General features: G+C 32.7%; 1 protein-coding gene across 1 annotated transcript; it reads left to right on the plus strand.

Moving 5' to 3' along the window:
- Positions 1–14,072: 14,072 nt before the first annotated feature.
- On the plus strand, positions 14,073–19,719 carry LOC141671777 (triosephosphate isomerase, chloroplastic-like). The gene is made up of 9 exons (XM_074478122.1): positions 14,073–14,373; positions 15,363–15,389; positions 15,995–16,064; positions 16,899–17,022; positions 17,802–17,886; positions 18,032–18,164; positions 18,560–18,733; positions 18,874–18,956; positions 19,388–19,719. Exons 1-9 carry the CDS (start codon positions 14,176–14,178, stop codon positions 19,442–19,444), a joined length of 951 nt encoding a protein of 316 aa, XP_074334223.1. The 5' UTR covers positions 14,073–14,175; the 3' UTR covers positions 19,445–19,719.
- Positions 19,720–20,004: the final 285 nt, after the last annotated feature.

The raw sequence follows: 20,004 nt of genomic DNA on the forward strand, positions 1-20,004 counted from the left end.
AGTTCTGATTTTCCTTTATCAGTACTTACTCATCTGATTTATCTTGGTCATTTTCACTCGATTTATTTTCAGAATATTGATGTTGCAGTGAACAATAATTAAATTAGTGGGAACGGTTTCAATTTTTAATTAAAACTGTTTTACCTTGATTAATGGAATATCTGGGTAAGTGGAACGGTTTCTTCTTGAAAAACGGCAAGTGGTAAAGTAATGATTACTGTTTTCTCGCGCCCAGTAACTATCCGTTATTACTGCATGTCTGACAGGTGTCCAACGGTTACATTTTTTTTCAAAAAGAGTATAAGTAAGACAGAGAGAAGATTTTTTTTTTAATCTTTTATTTCCTTTCATACTTTTTCTCTACTTGCTTTTACTCTCTTTCTTCTTCTCACATTGGTTTTTCATACAGACTTTTTCTAAAACACCTAACAGGCACTCTTAAATCTCAATTTTTCACATGGCACCTAAGGATTTAATCATTGATGGAGCTAAGTTTGTTCCCAATAACTATGCTGCAATTCTTGATCATGCTGAAGCTCTATCTGAATTGTATTTTGTGCAAGATCTTCTTGTACATAGTGAAATTGGGTATGCATTGACCCAGCCTTCAGTCTTTTCAAGCCAACAAGTTCTGACGTTTTGGCGGACTGGGCACTTTGATAATGGTGGTACACATGGCACTCCTAGTATTCTTTTTGAAGTGGGTGATTCTTCATACGCAGTCACTCCTGGCACAATACGCAAGGCTCTACATCTCCCAGAAGGATGTACCTTTTCAATTCCAGAGGAATCAGCTCTACAGGAGTTAATGGCCAATTTAGGGTATGAACAGAGTTTGACAAAGCTTGGGCAGTTGAAACGGGCTCATATCAGAAGAGAATGGAGCTTCTTCTTCGACTGCATCACTAAAGCTTTTGGGAACAAGTGTTCGAATTTTGATGCTATCCCTATTATGAGTCAGCACATCGGGTATGCTATTATAAACCAAACTTATTTTGATTTTGCAACTACTATAATTTGTTTTATTGGGGATAGGATGACAGAGGATAGGAATGTTGTTTACTTTGCTAGATTCTGTCAACTTATATATACTTTTTGTACTGATGAACCTCAATTAGTCAGTTCCTCAACTCCACCTTTTAAGGTTGCAAAATGTTACTTTAATGACCTGATAAATGCTTACACTAAGAAATCAGTGGTTAGACCTTTATAGATTCCTCAGTCTGTAAAACAGATCTTAGTAAATGCTGATCCTGATACTTATAAATCTGTTTATTCTGATGTCCAACCACCAACAACCATCCAAACACCACAACAACTATCAGCACCTACCACTCATTCTACTCAACCAACCCTCAGGCAATATATCAAATCCTATCTCTCCACTTCACAGACCGTTCAACCCTCATCCTCAGCACCTACTGTGAAGCCTTCATCTTCCAAACCTAAGAGGACAAAGACTGTTCCTCAAACACCTCAAAAGAAAAGGAAGATTGCTTTGAGAGATGAATCTGACTGAGGAATAGGTTCCTTCTTCAGAACCTGTTGTTAAACAAGCTGAGAAAGTGACTTCTTAGAATGATTCTAGAATTGGGGGATCTAGGCTTCTCAAGAGGCTTAGAAGAATGACAGTTCCTGAAACTCCCAAGGAATCCAAATCTACAAAGAGATACAAGAAACAGAGGGCAAATAGGCCAGTTTCAGATGATGAAGAGGAAGCAGCTAAGGACGGGGATCAGGAATCTCTGATCTCACAAGAAAAGGAATTTGCTAAAGTCACTTCTTCTCCATCAACTCCATCTCAGGAAGCTGTTTCTGAAAAGGTCAACACACCATCTGTATCTCCTGTTGATCCAGGCACAAGTGCTGATATTGATGTTCAAAACTTGGTTGTGCCTGAAGTAATTCTCTTAGAAGCTCCAACAGCAACTAATCCTTCAACAACACCTGTTACTGATGCTGTTCAATCTCCAGAGTTATCTACTACACCTTCTCTGCATCTAGATGCTGATGATCAGAATTTAGGTGAGCATCAGGATATGGTTGTTGATCAGAACTTAGAACCAGATCAGCAATTAGAGGATGCTGAAGCCTCCATTGCTACTCACACTGTTGTTTTATCAGAAAATACTGATTCTGTAAGTTCTGATACTGCAAATGCTGGAGATACTGGTGATGCTGCTCAAAATACAGATGTTGATGCAGCAGGTCCTTCAGGACATGCTCCTCCACAAACTATTCTTAAGTCTGAACTTGTTAAGAAGTTTGTTACCAGAGAAGCACCAGTGCCTTGGACTGAAACTCCTGCAGGACAGGAGTGAACTAAGGAATGGAACTCGGTCACCTGTGTTCCAACTGCACAGAATCTGGCTGAGCAATTGACAAAAGCTGATGAGATGTTAAATACTGATGATTTCAAAACACAGCTTAGAGTCACTGCATTGAGTACTAAACATTTACAAGGTCTTCATTCAAATACTCATGCAGAGTTACATCTCTTAAGGGAAGAACTAATGAAGCAAGAACAAGTTCACAAGATTGATAAGAAAAAGTTCTTCCAACCTACCTTTGACAGGATTGCTTATATTGAGAAGACTCAAGACACACAACAAGCTCAGATTGATGATATTCTGAAAAATCAAGCTTCTCAGCAATCTCAACTTACTGAAATCCAAGCCTCAGTGGAATTGCTTGTCTCTCTTCTACTAACTGCTGATGCCAAAAAGGGGGAGAAAGTAATTAAGTCCAAATGCAAGACTGACAAGACACTGAAAGGGAAGGATGATGAAAAGGATGATCAAGGAAACTCTGGAATGGGTAGAGGTCATAGTCAAGGTAGAGGATTCACATCAAGAAAAGTTGAAATCACAAGTCACAGGACAAGTTCTGATACTGGGAAAAGAATTAGTTATGCTACTGGTAAAAGAATAAGTTCTGATGAACTTTTAGATCTTGATGAAGTAATGTCAAGACAGTTATTTCTTCAGGAAAATCCATGAATGGACTTGGAGAGTTTAATGGAAGAAGAAGCCAGACTTAAATCAGAGAAAGTCACATCTCAATCTGAAGCTTCTGGTAAAAGACACTTCCAAAACTCAAAGGCATTGTGATAAAAGAAAGGACAAATGCTGAAGCAACATTGGTTAAATCACAACCGTAGATAGATCCAAGATCCAAGGGTAAAGAAAAGGTTGGTGAACCTATCAAGGTTTATGTGCCTCCTGAGGATGAAGAAATTACTGATAAAAAGGATGATCTTGCTCTGACTTCAAGAAAAGTTCTTAAAACAACCTCTGACATGGCTCAAGTTGTTCAGAGTCAAGAAACTGTAAGTTCTGATATTCAAAAGAAGCAAGTAACCTCTGACACAGCTCAAGTTAACTTGATATCAGAAGATAGACCAAAGACACTCCTACCAGGTTTCACTAAAGCAAAACAGACTCAACCTTTGAAGACTACTGCAAGTGGTTTTGAAGCTAGAGTAGTTACTGGAAAGGAAGCAAGAGATAAAACTGGATTGGGAAGTGCTGATGAAAGAAGAATACAGAACACTACCAATGATCCAACTTCCTTGAGTGAACCAGGTATTGGAGCAACTCCTGAGAGATAGAATCAACTGGAATCTGTACAAATGGTATACCATACCTACTTGAAAGAACACATCTTGTTGTACTTCATGACAGATGGTAGGGTTTATCATACAAGGCAAAATGCCATTCCATTGAAGTATATTGAAGAATTGGAGCATGTACTATTCTTACTTCAAGTGGATGACAGATTGACAGGGACTGCTGCAAATTATTTGAAGGATCAGATTCAGAGACAGAAAAGGCTTTATTCTGTTAAGTCTGACAGCACATATGTTCCAAAGTACAGAGATCACAAGGGTGATATAGTTAAAATGAAGCCCAATTCTGCTCAAATTATAACTACCTTTCTAGGGTACAGGGCTGTGGAATTCAATCTTGAGTCTGATAAAGCTTATCTGATCAGACTGGATCAGGATATAAGAAAAGCAAAGATTAATGATCTCAGGGCTGCAATCTTTCAAATTGGTGAAGATAATGCAGAGCTTAAAGATGCTAAAAGGAGAATGATTGATGAACTTAGATATGCTGAGAGATGTTTGTTGAAGAACTATCTTAGAACAACTCCTGACATCAGAGAGATCAGAAGATGAAGCCAAGTCAAAGATCTACAACTGCTTAAATTCTGATATTTGTACAGACTGAAGTTTTTATCAGAAATTAAAGATTGGTAAAGCTTTAAGGACTGTAAGTTGTAGTTATCTAGTCTAATTCTCATGCATTTGTACTTAATGTTTTTGACATCATCAAAAATCTGTTAAACTTGTATATTATGCTAATTTATAAGTTGGGGGAGATTGTTAGATATATTTGATAATGTCATGGCTGATATGATTTATGTTTAGTTTTCAGATCTTACTTAACAGGACAAATCAGTACTTAACTGGGAATCAGTACTTATACTGGAAGTCAGGACTTAAGGATATCAGTACTTATGTTATCAGGAGATAATCATCAGAAGATGGATATTAGAACTTAAGTGCTGAAGGACGTTCAAATAAGGACAGTAGATGATTAAAGGAAAGAAGATCGAGATAAACATAAGAAGAGATATGCATGAAGAGGGAGTTCCGTGAAGAATGGAATACTTGGAAGAAAAAATATATCTGATTGATATATTTTAGGAAGCAGAATTATATTCCATATCAATTAGCGATTATCTTGTAACTGTGTAGTATATAAACACAGACATAGGGTTTACACTATAAGTGTTATCATATTCGAGAAGATTATTCAATATAACCCTAGAAGCTCTCGTGATATTTGTTCATCACTGAGAGGTAACAGTTCCATACTGTAACAGAGTTTATTGTTTCAATAAAGTTTGTTTTCTATTACATAAGATATTAAAGTTTGATTTGATTGTATTTTACACTGTATTCACCCCTATACAGTGTGTGTGACCTAACAAGTGGTATCAGAGCTTATCTGTTAACACACATACAGTTAAAGATCCAAACACAATCATGTTTGACACAGAAACTCCAACTAAGCCTACCAAAACTGAAGAACCTCCAAAGACACAAATTCAAAGTCGGTATGAAACCATCAGAGTTCCCATACTGAGACCATCTGAATATGCCATATGGAAGGTGAGGATGACCATGTTTCTGGAAGCTACAGATCCAGAATATCTTGATAGAATCAAGGAAGGGCCTCACAAACCAACCAAGCTCGCTGTTGCAGTTGCAGATGAAGCAGCAAAGACCGTACCAAAGGAAAAGAGTGATTATACTGCTGAAAATATCGCATCAATTGCTAAGGATGCTAAGGTACGACACTTACTACATAGTGCCATTGATAATGTAATGTCAAACAGGGTAATTAACTGCAAGACTGCTAAGGAGATATGGGATGCTCTGGAAACAAGGTGTCAGGGAACTGATACAATTAAGAAGAACAGGAAGACAATACTCACTCAAGAGTATGAACACTTTGACTCAAAGGCTAATGAGTCATTGACTGATTTATATGATAGATTTGTCAAACTCTTGAATGATCTGTCACTGGTTAATAAGGAGTGTGATCTTGAAGATTCAAACCTTAAATTCCTGTTAGCTCTTCCTGAATGTTGGGATTTGAAGGCAACAACAATAAAAATAAACCGAGTCATAAGTCCTCGAATGAATATTCAAAGTAATATTCATTAATAAAAATAAAGTTATCGAATAAACCTTATTCGATTAATAGTTTTGAAAACTACAGCTATATATCTATATATATATATATATAAATATATATAATATACTCGGGAACATCGACTCCCGATTTTAGAAAATGTTCACCTTTGGGTCCCCTATACTAAGGGTATACGCAACTACTGCTTATCTCTAGCATAGGTATTATGCAACTTATAAGCATGAATCAACAATTAGATATCAATATTATGAAACAGGCATGCATATAAACCATATCAGCATGCTCCAATATATCGCAAGATTTTGCTAATAACAATCATGCATCTATCACAAGATAATGCATATACATATATACATCACAATAACAGTATAACGGGTAGAAAACTTGTCTGAGCAACTGGGGGTGACAAATGGCTTGGGACGAGTCTGGTAACCTATAAACAACATATAAGTTGGAATTAAACCAAAGTCGCTTATGAATCTATACTTTAACCAATTAGCCTCTAACACTCGCTTTGCGCTCAACGATTCCCTTAAGTCGCTCGAGTACCCTCGGCTCCACCATTTTTAATAAATTAACCATTAAGGGTTTTAAGGCGATTCTTTCGCGAGTGCCTTACCAACTGCCTAATGAACTTTACATAAATGATTCATACTCCAATTAGTCCTTTAAGGTCTTTAACCTATGTTTCAAAGTAAGATGAGGGGTAATGGTTCGTTCGCGAAACGCCGTTACTTAAAACGGTCGTTTCTCCTAAACCGTACATCGGATTCAAACGAACCACATATCAAAACGAAACTCGTAACATGAACTATCTAATCATGGAAATGGTCAAAATCTAACAGGGAGTTCTCGGGTCCTAATGTTAAGAGCAAAAACAGTGTAAAGTAAATCAAACATTACGACGACTATGTTTACGCGATTGCCAATTTTATTCTACTCCAAACCAACCCACAATCAACTCACAATCAACATCCCAACCAAACTCCATCCATACTTCACCATAACAGCCCCAACAACTCAAAATTATCAATTTATACTATTCTCAAACATGAATTTAAACTATACTTAAGTTCATTAATCAATACTCCAAGAATTACAACTCCAAAACATCACAAAGCCAACTAACATCTACATACACAACAATCAAGGCTCTCATGAACTATAACAACAAAACTAAACCTAATAATCAAGTAAAGTTAGGGTTTGGAGGGGTTATACCTTCCTTGGAGAGTGGAGAATCAAGTAATTAGCTTGGAATCACCCTTAAAAGTCCTTATCCAAGCTTAATCTAAACAAAAACTCAACAACAAAAATTTTAGTTCTTGAAAAACACTATTCACCATCTTCTTCCATGATTTTTAGGAAGAGATTGTGAATAAATTAGAAGCTCAAACTTATAGGATAGCTATATCTATGCATAAGGAGTCTTAGATAATTACCTTGCTAATTAACAAAGCTTGGAACTAGGATTTTGAATTTTCTTTCTTTGAAAAAGAAAAGAAGCCGAGAGCTTTTGATGAAGAAGGTGAAATAGCTTTGTGTTTTTGGTAAAAATGAATTGTTGGTTGAATTGGTGGATTTTTTTGTTTTGATTAATTACCTTTTTAACCATGAAAAATTGTGTGGTTATTAATCAACCACACCTCCTTCCCTTATGTTATGCTTAGGTCATCATGTGATGTCACTCTCCCACACTTGTCCTCTTCTTGTTGGTTTGATGACATCATCATCCCTAACCTCCTTGATTAACTCTTAATTGATTGCCTAATGACCGCTGATCTGTTATACGGTTCGCTTAACTTTCGTTCTCGTTTATCGTTTGAGGGATCATACCCGGGATCTTATTACTTGGGTTCCCTTAACCTTTCTCAATACATTATATTCCTTTTATGATCCTCTCTTAAAATTCTTGAATTTAAATCATTTTTATCCTGTTACCTTATACTCAATTCTTTCGGTATCTGGTGGATTTTCGGGAAAAATCAAAGTGTTCGGATTTGGATTCTGACGATCTTTACATACACTTATTTAACATATAGAGTACTAATACGATCTCAGAATAACAATAAAAGAACCCCTACATAGTGTGGCATGAAAAGTTTTCTTATTCAGCAATATCAGCAAAAACACTATTCATAAGGGTTACAAAAAGTTCAAAATTTTGGGGTTATTATAAAATATACATACAGAGGGGGGTGAATGTATATTTTTCATTTTTCGTTAATTAATTGCAATGGAAAATAAACCTCGAAAATGAAATAAACAAACACTAAGAGATTCACGGAATAATTCTTTTTATTAAGAAATTAAACCGTAAAGATTTGCTTACAACTCCGAATATAAATAATTTGAAGTAACAAATATAGAGAGCGCCAAAATAATAGCAATCAATTTGGGGTTCTATCTATCACTCTAAAAATTCAAAGCTTCTATCAAAAGATATCAAATACAATCAAGAGAGCTTTAAATAATGAGTGTTACAAGTTTGTAAGGCTTTAATGGTGTGAAATAAATTGGGCAGCACTTCTCTCCTTAATTTCAATATATGAAATCAACCCACTTTACAGGAAAAATTCTGCAGAGCTTTAATGGTGTTTTGCTGAGAAGTGTTATTTCCAATCTGCTGAAAAATTGGTTTTGTAGTGGTAGAATTGTTGGAGAGATAAAGAGACTACGTGGCCTAATAATATCCAAGTATTTTGAATTTGAACAGCTGCACTTTATTTCTATGGCGATCAGGGGGTGAGAGTAAAAGCTGTAGGGAGAAGAGAAGGCAAGTCGCCACACAGCAAAAACCAGCCGCCTTTGCCTTAACACTTTCAATCGCCTATGGCGATTACACTTCTATGGCGACACTGCATGCACTTGACTGTTTCTGTTGAATTGTATCATATGCATGCAGTTTAATCAGCCAAGCCAGGAGAGGGATGTTTGATGCACGCGGAGAAATTTAACATGAGGTAGCCACATGTGATGTTCACGCGCGAGTTGCGCCATCCGAGAAACAATCATGGAACATGCAATTGTACTAGATTAAATTTTCTTGGCATTTGTCTTTGCTTGCGGGCCCACTATGATGAATCAAATAGATAGAAGCACAAACCAGCTGCATTTTCCCTTTCATTACTTCGAACCAATCATGCAGGGTCAATTTTTGTTTATTTAATTAACGAGTTTGTAGCTGCCATTCTCTTTCTTTTGTTCTCATGCAATTGAGTTGAATTCCTTTATTAAGTTTGAAGCTGGTCCCCCGAGATAAAACATGCAACAAACAAACACTCCTTTTGTCTGGTTTCTTTTGCTCAAATAAAAAGCATATATGCCTGCATGCATGCAATATAATATGGTTGGACTTTCCAGGATTAAAACGAAATAAACATTGATTATTGATTTAATTAAATAAGTAAATAAATTTGATTTCATTTATTTATTTAATTAAAAAGCAAATCTCAATTTATTTCTCAAAATTAAAAGTTGATATTAAATTAAATAAATAAATATTTTGAGAATCATTTATTCATTTAATAGAAATCAATTTTTAATTTATTTATTTTAAAATCAAATGTGATATTAATTTAAATAAATAAATGATTAAGTTTTCATTTATTTATTTAATAAAAAATCAGTCATTGATTGAAAAATAAATCACGTAAATCCTCGAGCTGTACTCCTCTATATCTGCAGGCCTTTTAATCTCCGGGGTTTTTTACCTTAATATATTTTCAGACTCCTCGAGTACAAAAACCACTTAACAGTGTTCCTAAAAATAATACTCCGTTTCCTTTCACGAATCACTGACGTCTCGTGCACGGGGCTGGTTCACAGACGACTAGTTCCGCTCTCAGGCCTTCGTATTATACCCGTATAAACCGCTGTTAAGTCTTCTACCAAATATAACCAATTTTACTAGGAATCCTTGAGGTCTTCACACTGATTCTGATAACTGCTTCGAATGACTCCAACCTTATTCCTCCGATGCCTGAACATATTAATGAACTTCATACAGATCACTGTTGACGTCTTCTTCACTGCAGCTAACAAAACCTTTTGTGCATATACTCAATTAAACAATCTGTACTGATCCTAGTAGAATATAGATTATTTCAAAGTCCTTGTTCTATATTGAGTTATTCAAACCAGTATTGTTGAGATAAACATACAGCTTCAATCTTGCTCAACATAGTGTAACAGTCTGGTTCACAGACGACTAGTTCCGCTCTAATTCCTTCGTATTACAAATTGTATAATCCACTATTAAGCATTGCAAAAACCTTACTGCTTCAAACACTTACTGTCAATAAATAACTGCACTTTTACCAGAATCTTTGTTGGTACTTAGACAACGTCTTCAATACTACTACAATCTTGAATACTTCTTTATTTGTTCTTCACTAATGCTCGAACATACAAATGAACTTCCGTCAATGAGTATAACTTCAAGATTGCATATGTCTTCTTTAATTTTCATCTTTACCATGTTTTCGATTCTTCAGATTCTTGTTCTTCGAACACTGTCTATCTTTAATCAATGTAAACACACTGAAATCTTTAAGTGATACTTTTACATTGAATCTTCAACAACTCTGAAATCCTGAAAGTCTTCAAACCTTATTCTTCATTGAGGCGTAAACATGTTAATGAACTTTTTTCAGTATCCTGTAAGCAGACTTCTAGACTTCTTCTAATATTTTAATTCTTTGTATTTTCATTGTCTTCATTTCTTCCTGAATTCTGAGTAGACGTAGTATTATTTACATGTCCTCTTTTAGAGCAAGTCCAATATTAGATTGAAAATGGCTATAACCATTACTATAATATGACACCAAAAAGTGGGGTTTGATGTTAAAATAGGACTTGCACTCTAGTTCTAGTTGTATTTCACAGCCAAATAATTTTATATTTAGCTAAAATTTTATCCAACTCATTCACTTTAATTTAAAGTGTACCTCTTTACCCTCCACTATTAGTTATTTGATGATGTGGCAAGGATGGGTATAATCATTCTTAGTCTCAAATATAAGACCAAATATCCATTTATTTATTTATCCATCAATGTATAGCTATGCATTGAAGTTGAACATTATGATTTTAGTCATATATTATAGCTATAGAACTAAATATAGCTATACAACAGACTTGCTCTTAGTATTGAGTTATCACATCTACTGTTCACAATGATTCGTAATTTCACCAACAGAGAAGTAAAATGATGGGGTGTGAGTGTGAGGAAATGGTAACAGTTTCGATGTAATACCCTAATCTCACGTCGAGTAGATTTGAGACTTTAGTTTAGTTTATAATACAAAGTACTTTTAAGTGTATCAACCAATCATGATCTTTTTAGTCTGTGGTGGACTTGTTTACCAACAACAGTTATATTTGAGCCGCTTGTTCGGACTTGAAAATGGGTTTTGACCCGATTATTGAAAAATACTCAGAATTTGATCAAAAATGTTATGTACAAAGTACTAGGAAGAGGCAGAATATAAATACATATCAAGTATTTTTCGTGATTTGTTGATATTTATTATTAAACCGTAATTATTCAATTCAACGACTCCGATATGAAATATTATCGATCTAATACACAAACTATACTATTTCCAGGGACCGAAACTATGCGAGGCACATTAAATTTATATTTCAAAGATTTTAATGATAGATTTAAAAAAAATGAATGATGAGATGAAACAAATGTTACATAGATATTAATATAAGGTTTATCTTCCGAATGATTTACACTAAATTTTTGTTTATAAATTAAAAAAAGTATTGATGATCAAATATATAATAATGAATTAAATATAAATATGCATATTAATGATATGATTATTAAGGAAATAATGTGAAATAATATTATATAAGTATCAATGTTTAGTTATAAATAGATATCAATAAAGAATAAATGTAAAATTATTATTATGTAAATATTAATATAGAAATGTAAATAAACGTATATTAACGGTTGAAAAAGATATTTAATAAATATTAATGAAACTATTGACGATTAAATTTTATTATATAATAAGGAGTTAGATATAAAATAAGTATTAATTATGTAATAAATAATGACTATTTAAGGTTGAAATAAATATGTTATGGATATTAATTAGAGTACTTATGAATAAATTTGTTTAGTGAACCGCTATATTGTGATGAAAAAATAATTAATAAATATTAGTGAAAGTATTAATGATTAATGTTTTTTTAATATAATAACGAGGTAGATATAAATGTAAGTATTAATTATGTAATAGTGCACGAGTATTAATTATAGAAATGAATATTTTATAAATATTAATTAATAAATTAATTAATAAATTTGCTCAATCAACACATATGTTGTGGTATTGAATGTACTAATGATTGAATTTTATTATATAATAACGAGTTAGATGTATATATAAGTATTAATTATGTATTAGTGTACAAGTATTAATGGTAGAAATGGATATTTTATGGATATTATTTAAAAAAATTATGATGAAATTTGCTTAGTAAACCACCATGTTGTGATAATATATATATATATATATAATATGGATCGGTGAATTTTAAAATTATTTTAAATTTAATTTTTAAATAAAGTTTATTAGAGTTTTACTCATTTTAAAAAAAAATGCTTATAATCTCATTAGAATTGACTGAATTTTAAAAAATATAAAATACACTAGTATGTCATTAAATTATGATATTCCTAAAATTTTATAAATTTTTGAAAAATCATGAGATTTTAAAAGGTTATAATAAATTTTGATTGAGTAATAAAATTTAAAATATTTTTCAAAATCATGATTGAATATTCCAAAATGTTAAAATACTTTCAAAATTTTAAATTATATCCTTACAATATAAAAATAAAAAGACCCGAATTTTGAAAAAATCATTCAAACCACTCAAAATATTCTTTCTAATAGCCTATTTAAGAAGAAATAATGATGAAATTAATATATTCGAAAATGTTGAGCTTATTTTGAATTGTAATCTCCTTCTATATATTAAAGGGAAACCATGTGCAAATTGAGCCACTTTAATGACCATAAAATTACCACTTTACTCTTTTATTTTCAAAAATTACAAAAGTGACACTCTTATATAATTTAAGCTAAAATTACGAAAACTTGTGTATATCGAACCCATAACCTTTTGTTATCAAAATAAATGTCACTATAATTATGCTACATGTCTTATTGAGTCATTTTTAAAAATCTTATTAGATAAATCACATCGTCTCTTTCAATCATAATCTTTTTTCATTATTTTAACTTTAGAGTAAATAAAATGTTGCTTTACATTATTTATTTAACAGTGTTTTTTTAATTTTTGTAGTTTAACTTATATTGTATCTCCTTCTGTATATTCAAAGAGGATTATGAATAAATTAAGACATTTTAATAGCAGTAAAATTACAATGTTGCCCTTTTATGTTGAAAAAATATAAAAATGTAATTCCTCACACAATTTTTGTTAGGTATATTGTTGTATCTGCTAAATCCCAAATCTCAAGACTTTATGTCGCTACCATTAACATATATATTGAGTTTACATTAAAATTGTTATTAGCTACATCTTTTTTTTAACAAATTCTTTTTTATTACTTTAATTTTTGAGTAAATAAAATATTAGTTTATATTATTTACGTGTCTCCTTTTTATTTAGTTTTTGTATTTTATTATAAAATTTTAAAAATGTCTATCACTTAATATTTTTTTCACTCACTTCACATTTAAAAATTCTCTTAGTCAACCCCGATAATTTTTTATATATTTTTATATATTTTATTAAATAAATTTGTATAAAAACAGTATTTAAAAAATTATAATAATTTTAAAATAATCTATAATTTTATTGATCAACTTTTTTACATTATGATATAATATATATTTTTAATTTATCATTTATTTACATTATAAATAAATTTTAATATGATTTGATATTAAAAATATGAGATATAATTAATGTTTATATATATAAGAATTAGTAGACTGTTTTTTATTTAAAAAATATGTTAAAAATATAAAATTGTTTTTTAATTATTATTTGCATCTCCAACATCCCCGTCCCCGTGAGAGTCCCCCTTCCAACGGGAATCGGTGATAAAAAATTTCCGTTTAGGATTCAAAGAAAAAGAAGTAAGATAATTTAATGAAAAGTTAAAATAATTATTTATGATATTCAAAAATTATTTTTATATAAATACAAATTCGTTTGAAATAATATTTTAATATATATCACGGACTATTATGATAGTTCGGGCTATTATGCTAGTTCAAGTTTTAAGGGTTGATGTAATTCAAAAGAAAAAAGCTTTTTTTGAAGGGTTGAAAAGATCCAACCCAACAAAGACAGATGCGCCGAAACCCAAATATCCACAAAATACAAACGCCACATATAACATATTCCTCTCAAGTGAAGTCAGTACACAGAGACAGAAGAGTGGTTAGCAATGGCATCAATGGTTTCAACATCTTCTCTTTCTCAACTCAACTCTGTTTTGCCTCGATCTTGCTGCCCAAAACTCAACTCCATTTCTCTCTCAACTACCCAATCTTTCTTTCACAATGTCAACTCTCATCTCACTCGCGTATCTACTTCTCCTGTTAAGCCTTGCAGAGGTGTTGTAGCTATGGCTGCTTCAGGAAAGGTAAAGCTTCCATCTTTTTCACTTGGGGTTTTATTTAATTTGGTTATTTGACCTGGGCTTGTGTTGAATTTTGGGGTTTTCATGGATTGAATGAATTTTCATTTTTTGTTCAAGAATGATTTGGCTAAGGTATATCTATGCAGAAAGTTAAAATTTTTGGATTTGGGTGTTTTTATTCTAAGCTCTAAAGACCGTTTTGTAATGCTCAGTTTAATTAGACGGCATGAAATGTCCGAATACAGTTTGAGAGGAAATAATGGTTGTAAGAGTGAACAAATACGAGGGATTGGAAATTTTATAATAATGAGATCTGTGAAGTGAATGAGTAGCAAGGAAGTGGAGCATTTTTTGTCTAATCGGAGGAGCGTTTGAGTTTTGGTTTAGTTTGTTATGATTATGAATGGAAGTTGTTAATATTTACTCATGATATTGATAATTTTAGAGGGATTGAAATGGAGGATGACAGGAAAATTGTTAATATCTACTCATACCAATATACTATTTCCATTCCGTTCTCTTCCAGTTTCATTCACCCCGACCAACCACAATATTAATGTTGAATATACTGAAAACCAAGCAAATGATTAATCAGCTCGAATGTGGTTAATATAATAGGAATTGAACTCTATTGCAGTTTATGCATGCTCAAATTTGTCTGTGACTGGCATTTTAATCTAAAGTGTTGATTCCTCACTAAACATTTCATCCTGTATGTATTCTGAAGTTATGGAGACCAGCTCTCTGTAGACATATAATAATTTATCCTACTTAACCTGAGTTATGAACCTTTATAATCAGCTAGATTATGCCTCATGACATTCTAATATAAATTCTTCTCTAGTAATGAGTTCCTTGGGGCCAGAATGTCATGCAATCTTGGACAAAATTTTTGTTTGGGTGTTAATGGTATTTTTTTCCCGAATACAATTTCCTTTAATTTTATTGGATAAAACATTCTTTAATAGCTGTCCTTATCTTTTTTGTTGCAGTTCTTTGTTGGTGGCAACTGGAAGTGTGTAAGTATATTTTTCTTTCCCTTTTATTTATATATATGAAAGGTCAACAAAGTTTTCAAATAATGTATCTTTCATGGTTTAAAGTACAATAATAAGAACTTGCATAATCTTTTTATTATGTGATGCAAATTAATGAGGGTCCAGTAAGCAAATTCAAAACCAAATACATAACTATAGGAGCCTGTTGTTCTAAGTAGATTGATTCCATAAACTAATATTTAAGCATATTTACCAGTAGACGATTGCAAGGTCTTCATAACGTGACTTGCTAGGCCAATAGTGAAATGTATATGTTGTTAAAAATTACGAACTTTAATGGAAATAAAATTAATGTTGATGAAATGTACTATGATACTTTGTTATGTTATGATTCCTTAACATGTATATAGTATACTACATCATATTTGTATGGAATTTCCCAGACAATAATTTAGTTTCAACTTTGTGTGTAACGTGGGCTTTACCTGGACATTTTGGCCATTCTATAGTTGGGGTGTTTCGGGTCATCAATATGCTTTGGGATATATCATACGCTAAGCAGCAATAATATAAATTTTTTTCTCTTATTTGTCTGAATTAACTTCTTCCGTTGATATCTGATCTAGAATGGGACAAAAGACTCTATCAGCAAGCTTGTCTCAGATTTAAACAGTTCAACATTGGAAGCTGATGTTGGTGAGATTTCCACATCTTTTGAGATATCATAATTTTATTATGATATGTTTTATCATATACATTGTTCTGTTATGTTTTATCAGTGAAGTGTGCTGTACTTAAAATATATGAACGATAACTTCCATTTGGGTTGTAAATAATGATAGTTATCCTTGATTGATAAACATTAAATTAGAATGTCTGAAGTGAGAGGGACTAATTTAAAAATCAACGGTATCTGTGTTATCATCACCAGCTTCGGTGAGATGGCTATATGTGTTGGATCTTTTTAAATTAAAATTTGAATGTAGATTTTTTAGTTTAAAATAAGTCAGTTGGTGTATTACTACATATTACTTCTGTGCAAGTGAAGTGGGAGAAGAAATGACAGTACACATTATTAGATGGTGGGTATGTTATATATTGAAGTTGAAATAATTATTTTTTAGTGCAATTACACTTATTTGAGTTGAATACATCAAGATTAATATGCTAGTGGATCTATCTCAGAGAAACACTATATATATGTAGATATATAATCTCTTGATTATCTGCAGTAAGCTTTCTTCCCATTCCTACCGTGTATCTAATTATCTGTATATATATTCAGTTAAACCTCTTTAAAGTATTAGGGTCGGGACCAAGAAAAAATATTACTTTAGAGAGTTTATTACTTTATCGGGAGTAAAGATACACTATGTCTATTATGTTGGGACCGGAGAAACATATTATTTTAGCAAAGTTATTACTTTATCGATTATTACTTCGTCAAGGTTTAACTGTTTTTCCCAGCTCTCTGTTTTTTAATTGCATCCCAAACTGCTAAAACTAAGGTATATTCTCCAAATTCCACAGATGTTGTAGTATCGCCACCCTTTGTGTATATTGATCAAGTAAAAAACTCATTGACCGACAAGATTGACATAGCTGCTCAGAATTCTTGGATTGGAAAAGGTGGCGCATTTACTGGAGAAATTAGGTATGCTTTTCCATTCAAATTTCATATGCTATAGTTTCCCTTGCATATTTGATTTACACGTTCAGGAACAAAGGAACTATTAGTACTTCTGCATGAGGCTTTGTTGAGTTGGGGCTACTTCCTCTGAATGCAACTTTCACTAAAATTGTTCTTCTTAAACAGGATTTACCTTACCTTTATTTACATATTGTTATCTAGACCTTTACTATATAGGTCAAATAGTTGCATACCACCTCGTAACCAAATGAAAAGAGATCCCCTCTCAGTGTGTCAAAAACGAGTTTTATTTTATTTTTTCTTTTTCCTCTCTTTGACAGGCCATTTGTTTATTCATAGTGAACTGTTGCATTTAGCATTGCATTGGTGTTACATATTCTCAGAGAGAGAAGATTGTTTGAGAGCCTTAAAAATAATTAACTATATATTTATTAGTTGAATTCAATTTTTTGATTGTCATGTGTAAAGTATGTGCTTGGATTAGTTAACTACTTTTTCCCCCTGTTTTCCTGATTTGAATCATGGGTAGGACAATGTTCATGTGATAGTAAGTAGCAACTCTTGTTACTGGAGTGGAATATATACCACCAAGGATTTGTCGTCATATTTTTTTAGTATTAAGATTTGCTGCCTAAAGTGACCCTTAGTAACTTTATCTAACCAATACCATTTTCAAGCCATTTTCTTGCTTTGATTATTGACACATGCTTGAAGCTCTGTTATTAAACTCATCTACCATGTTGCACATCTAAATGATTCAAAGATAACTTGTTGCTTTGTAGCATAGAGCAATTGAAAGATATAGGATGCAAGTGGGTAATTCTTGGGCACTCGGAGCGGAGGCATGTAATTGGCGAAGATGATCAAGTAAGAGTTTATTAGTACCTCTTAACTTTGATTTGAAAGCATGACCTTCTAAGCTTGTACTATCTTAGTTTCAATACAGGTCTGATGTATGAGACTGTATATACAATAATACAAATACAATATGACTAAACACTCCCTTTTTCAGTTTATAGGAAAGAAAGCTGCATATGCCTTGAGTCAGGATGTTGGCGTAATTGCCTGCATTGGTGAACTGTTACAAGAAAGAGAAGAAGGAAAGACGTTTGATGTTTGCTTCAGACAATTGAAAGCCTTTGCAGGCAAGATATTTCGCTTATCACAAAATTTAAGGTGGTAGGAGGTCTTAATTGGATCATGTACTATATGTAAAACTCTTCCCTCAGTCGTATGAGTGGATAATCAGACGAACAATAACCAATTAACTTTAAACAATTGAGGGCGGGAGGACTTGACCCTACCCTAAACTGGGCTTTGATGCTTTATCAAGTAACCAACTCTCCCAGAACTTAAGTTGGTAGGAGGATGCGGTAATTGGATCATATCCTAAATGCAACGAAGCCATTTTGGCTAAATGCTCACTACTAACCTTTTTCGAGCAGGCTTTTGTTGTTAAATGTAAATTGTCGAACACTATAAATATTAAGTCTTAGCTCTGCTAAATACTCACGATTTTGTTGACAACAATGATGCACAGATGCTGTTCCCAGTTGGGATAATGTTGTAATTGCGTATGAACCTGTATGGGCAATTGGAACTGGCAAAGTTGCCTCGCCACAACAAGCTCAGGAAGTCCACAAAGTTGTTCGTGATTGGCTCAATACGAATGTTTCAGCAGATGTTGCTTCCAAGACACGTATAATCTATGGAGGTTTGTTTCTAAAAAAATTTGTGTGCGCATGCGCGTTTCGACAGAATATCTCAACAAATTAATGTTCCAGAATCCGAGAATTTCTACTATTATCATGTATCGTTCATATTCAATTTAGAATTCTTATCTTTTCTTTTTAGGATCTGTAAACGGGGGCAACTGTGCCGAACTGGCTAAAGAGGAAGACATTGATGGATTTCTTGTAGGTGGTGCTTCATTGAAGGTACCGTTCATTTTCATATACAGTTTATTATTACTTCTGTGCTCTACTTTTAAGAAAAAAGCGCTCAATCCTATGTTAGAGAAGAGAAACAAAAAGAAGAGAAGATTTGATAAAATTTCCTTTCCCGGAATTTTTACATTTAATGTAGAATAGCAAATTCAACTTGAACTCAAAATCATTGCAAGTTTCACTATGTAAGTGGGTTATTTCAATATTTTGTATTAGTAAATTACCAGATATGTTATCTGTACTAGTTTTCTAGTTTTAGTGAGGAAATTTTATTATTGTTAGAACTGTAATTATAATCGACAGTGTAAAAAGATAAAAATCAGGATTCAAGACCCGTGATCTGGATAGGAGAATGATTAGAAGGGGAATGTATTATTTAATCTTGGTACGCAAGACTGACATACTAGGTTTCCATTGTGCAGGGCCCTGAGTTTGCAACAATTATTAATTCTGTAACATCAAAGAAGGTGGCTGCTTGATCTTTGTGATGGTTTCACTCCAAGAAGATAAATTGATTAGAAGGCCTCTTCATATGTACGTGTCAAGCTAGCAGAACAAGCAATACTAGGATTTTGATCATTTTTTCTCCCCTTATACATGCCAAAAGATTACTTAGTACTGAGATATGAGTCGTGTGCTGCTCAGCCTATGACTGAAAAGTGCTCATGAAATAGAATAAATGGAAGTTTAATTCGCAACTGACATTGCTTACTTCTCTTGCTCTGTTAAATAAGAATTTTATTTTTTCCTATTACTGAGATGAACTGCTCCTGTTTCATTAAAGAATTGGAAATTTATGTTGTGATGCATTAGGTATCATAACAGTTTAGTTTGTAGCTTAAATAACAAGTGATAAATGAAGGAAAAAGAGGAGGAAATGCTTTTGCTCTTTTGTAAAGGGATGATAGAATAAAGAGTGATGCCTTTAGCTAGCCACCTGGTTTAAGCTTTCCAGAACCTCGATAAGACTATTATACATAACATAGCTGGTTTAAGCAATCCAGAACCTTGACAAGACTGTTATTTTAGAAAATGAAAG

This window comes from Apium graveolens, chromosome 7 (assembly GCF_009905375.1).
Source record: "Apium graveolens cultivar Ventura chromosome 7, ASM990537v1, whole genome shotgun sequence".
In the NCBI taxonomy this organism is placed as follows: domain Eukaryota; kingdom Viridiplantae; phylum Streptophyta; class Magnoliopsida; order Apiales; family Apiaceae; genus Apium; species Apium graveolens.

Coding starts and splice junctions, on each gene's coding strand:
- LOC141671777 (XM_074478122.1), top strand. CDS start 14,176: ATGGCATCAATGGTTTCAACATCTTCTCTTTCTCAACTCAACTCTGTT. Junction 16,065..16,898: donor AACATTGGAAGCTGATGTTG/GTGAGATTTCCA, acceptor CAAATTCCACAG/ATGTTGTAGTATCGCCACCC. Junction 17,023..17,801: donor GCATTTACTGGAGAAATTAG/GTATGCTTTTCC, acceptor GTTGCTTTGTAG/CATAGAGCAATTGAAAGATA.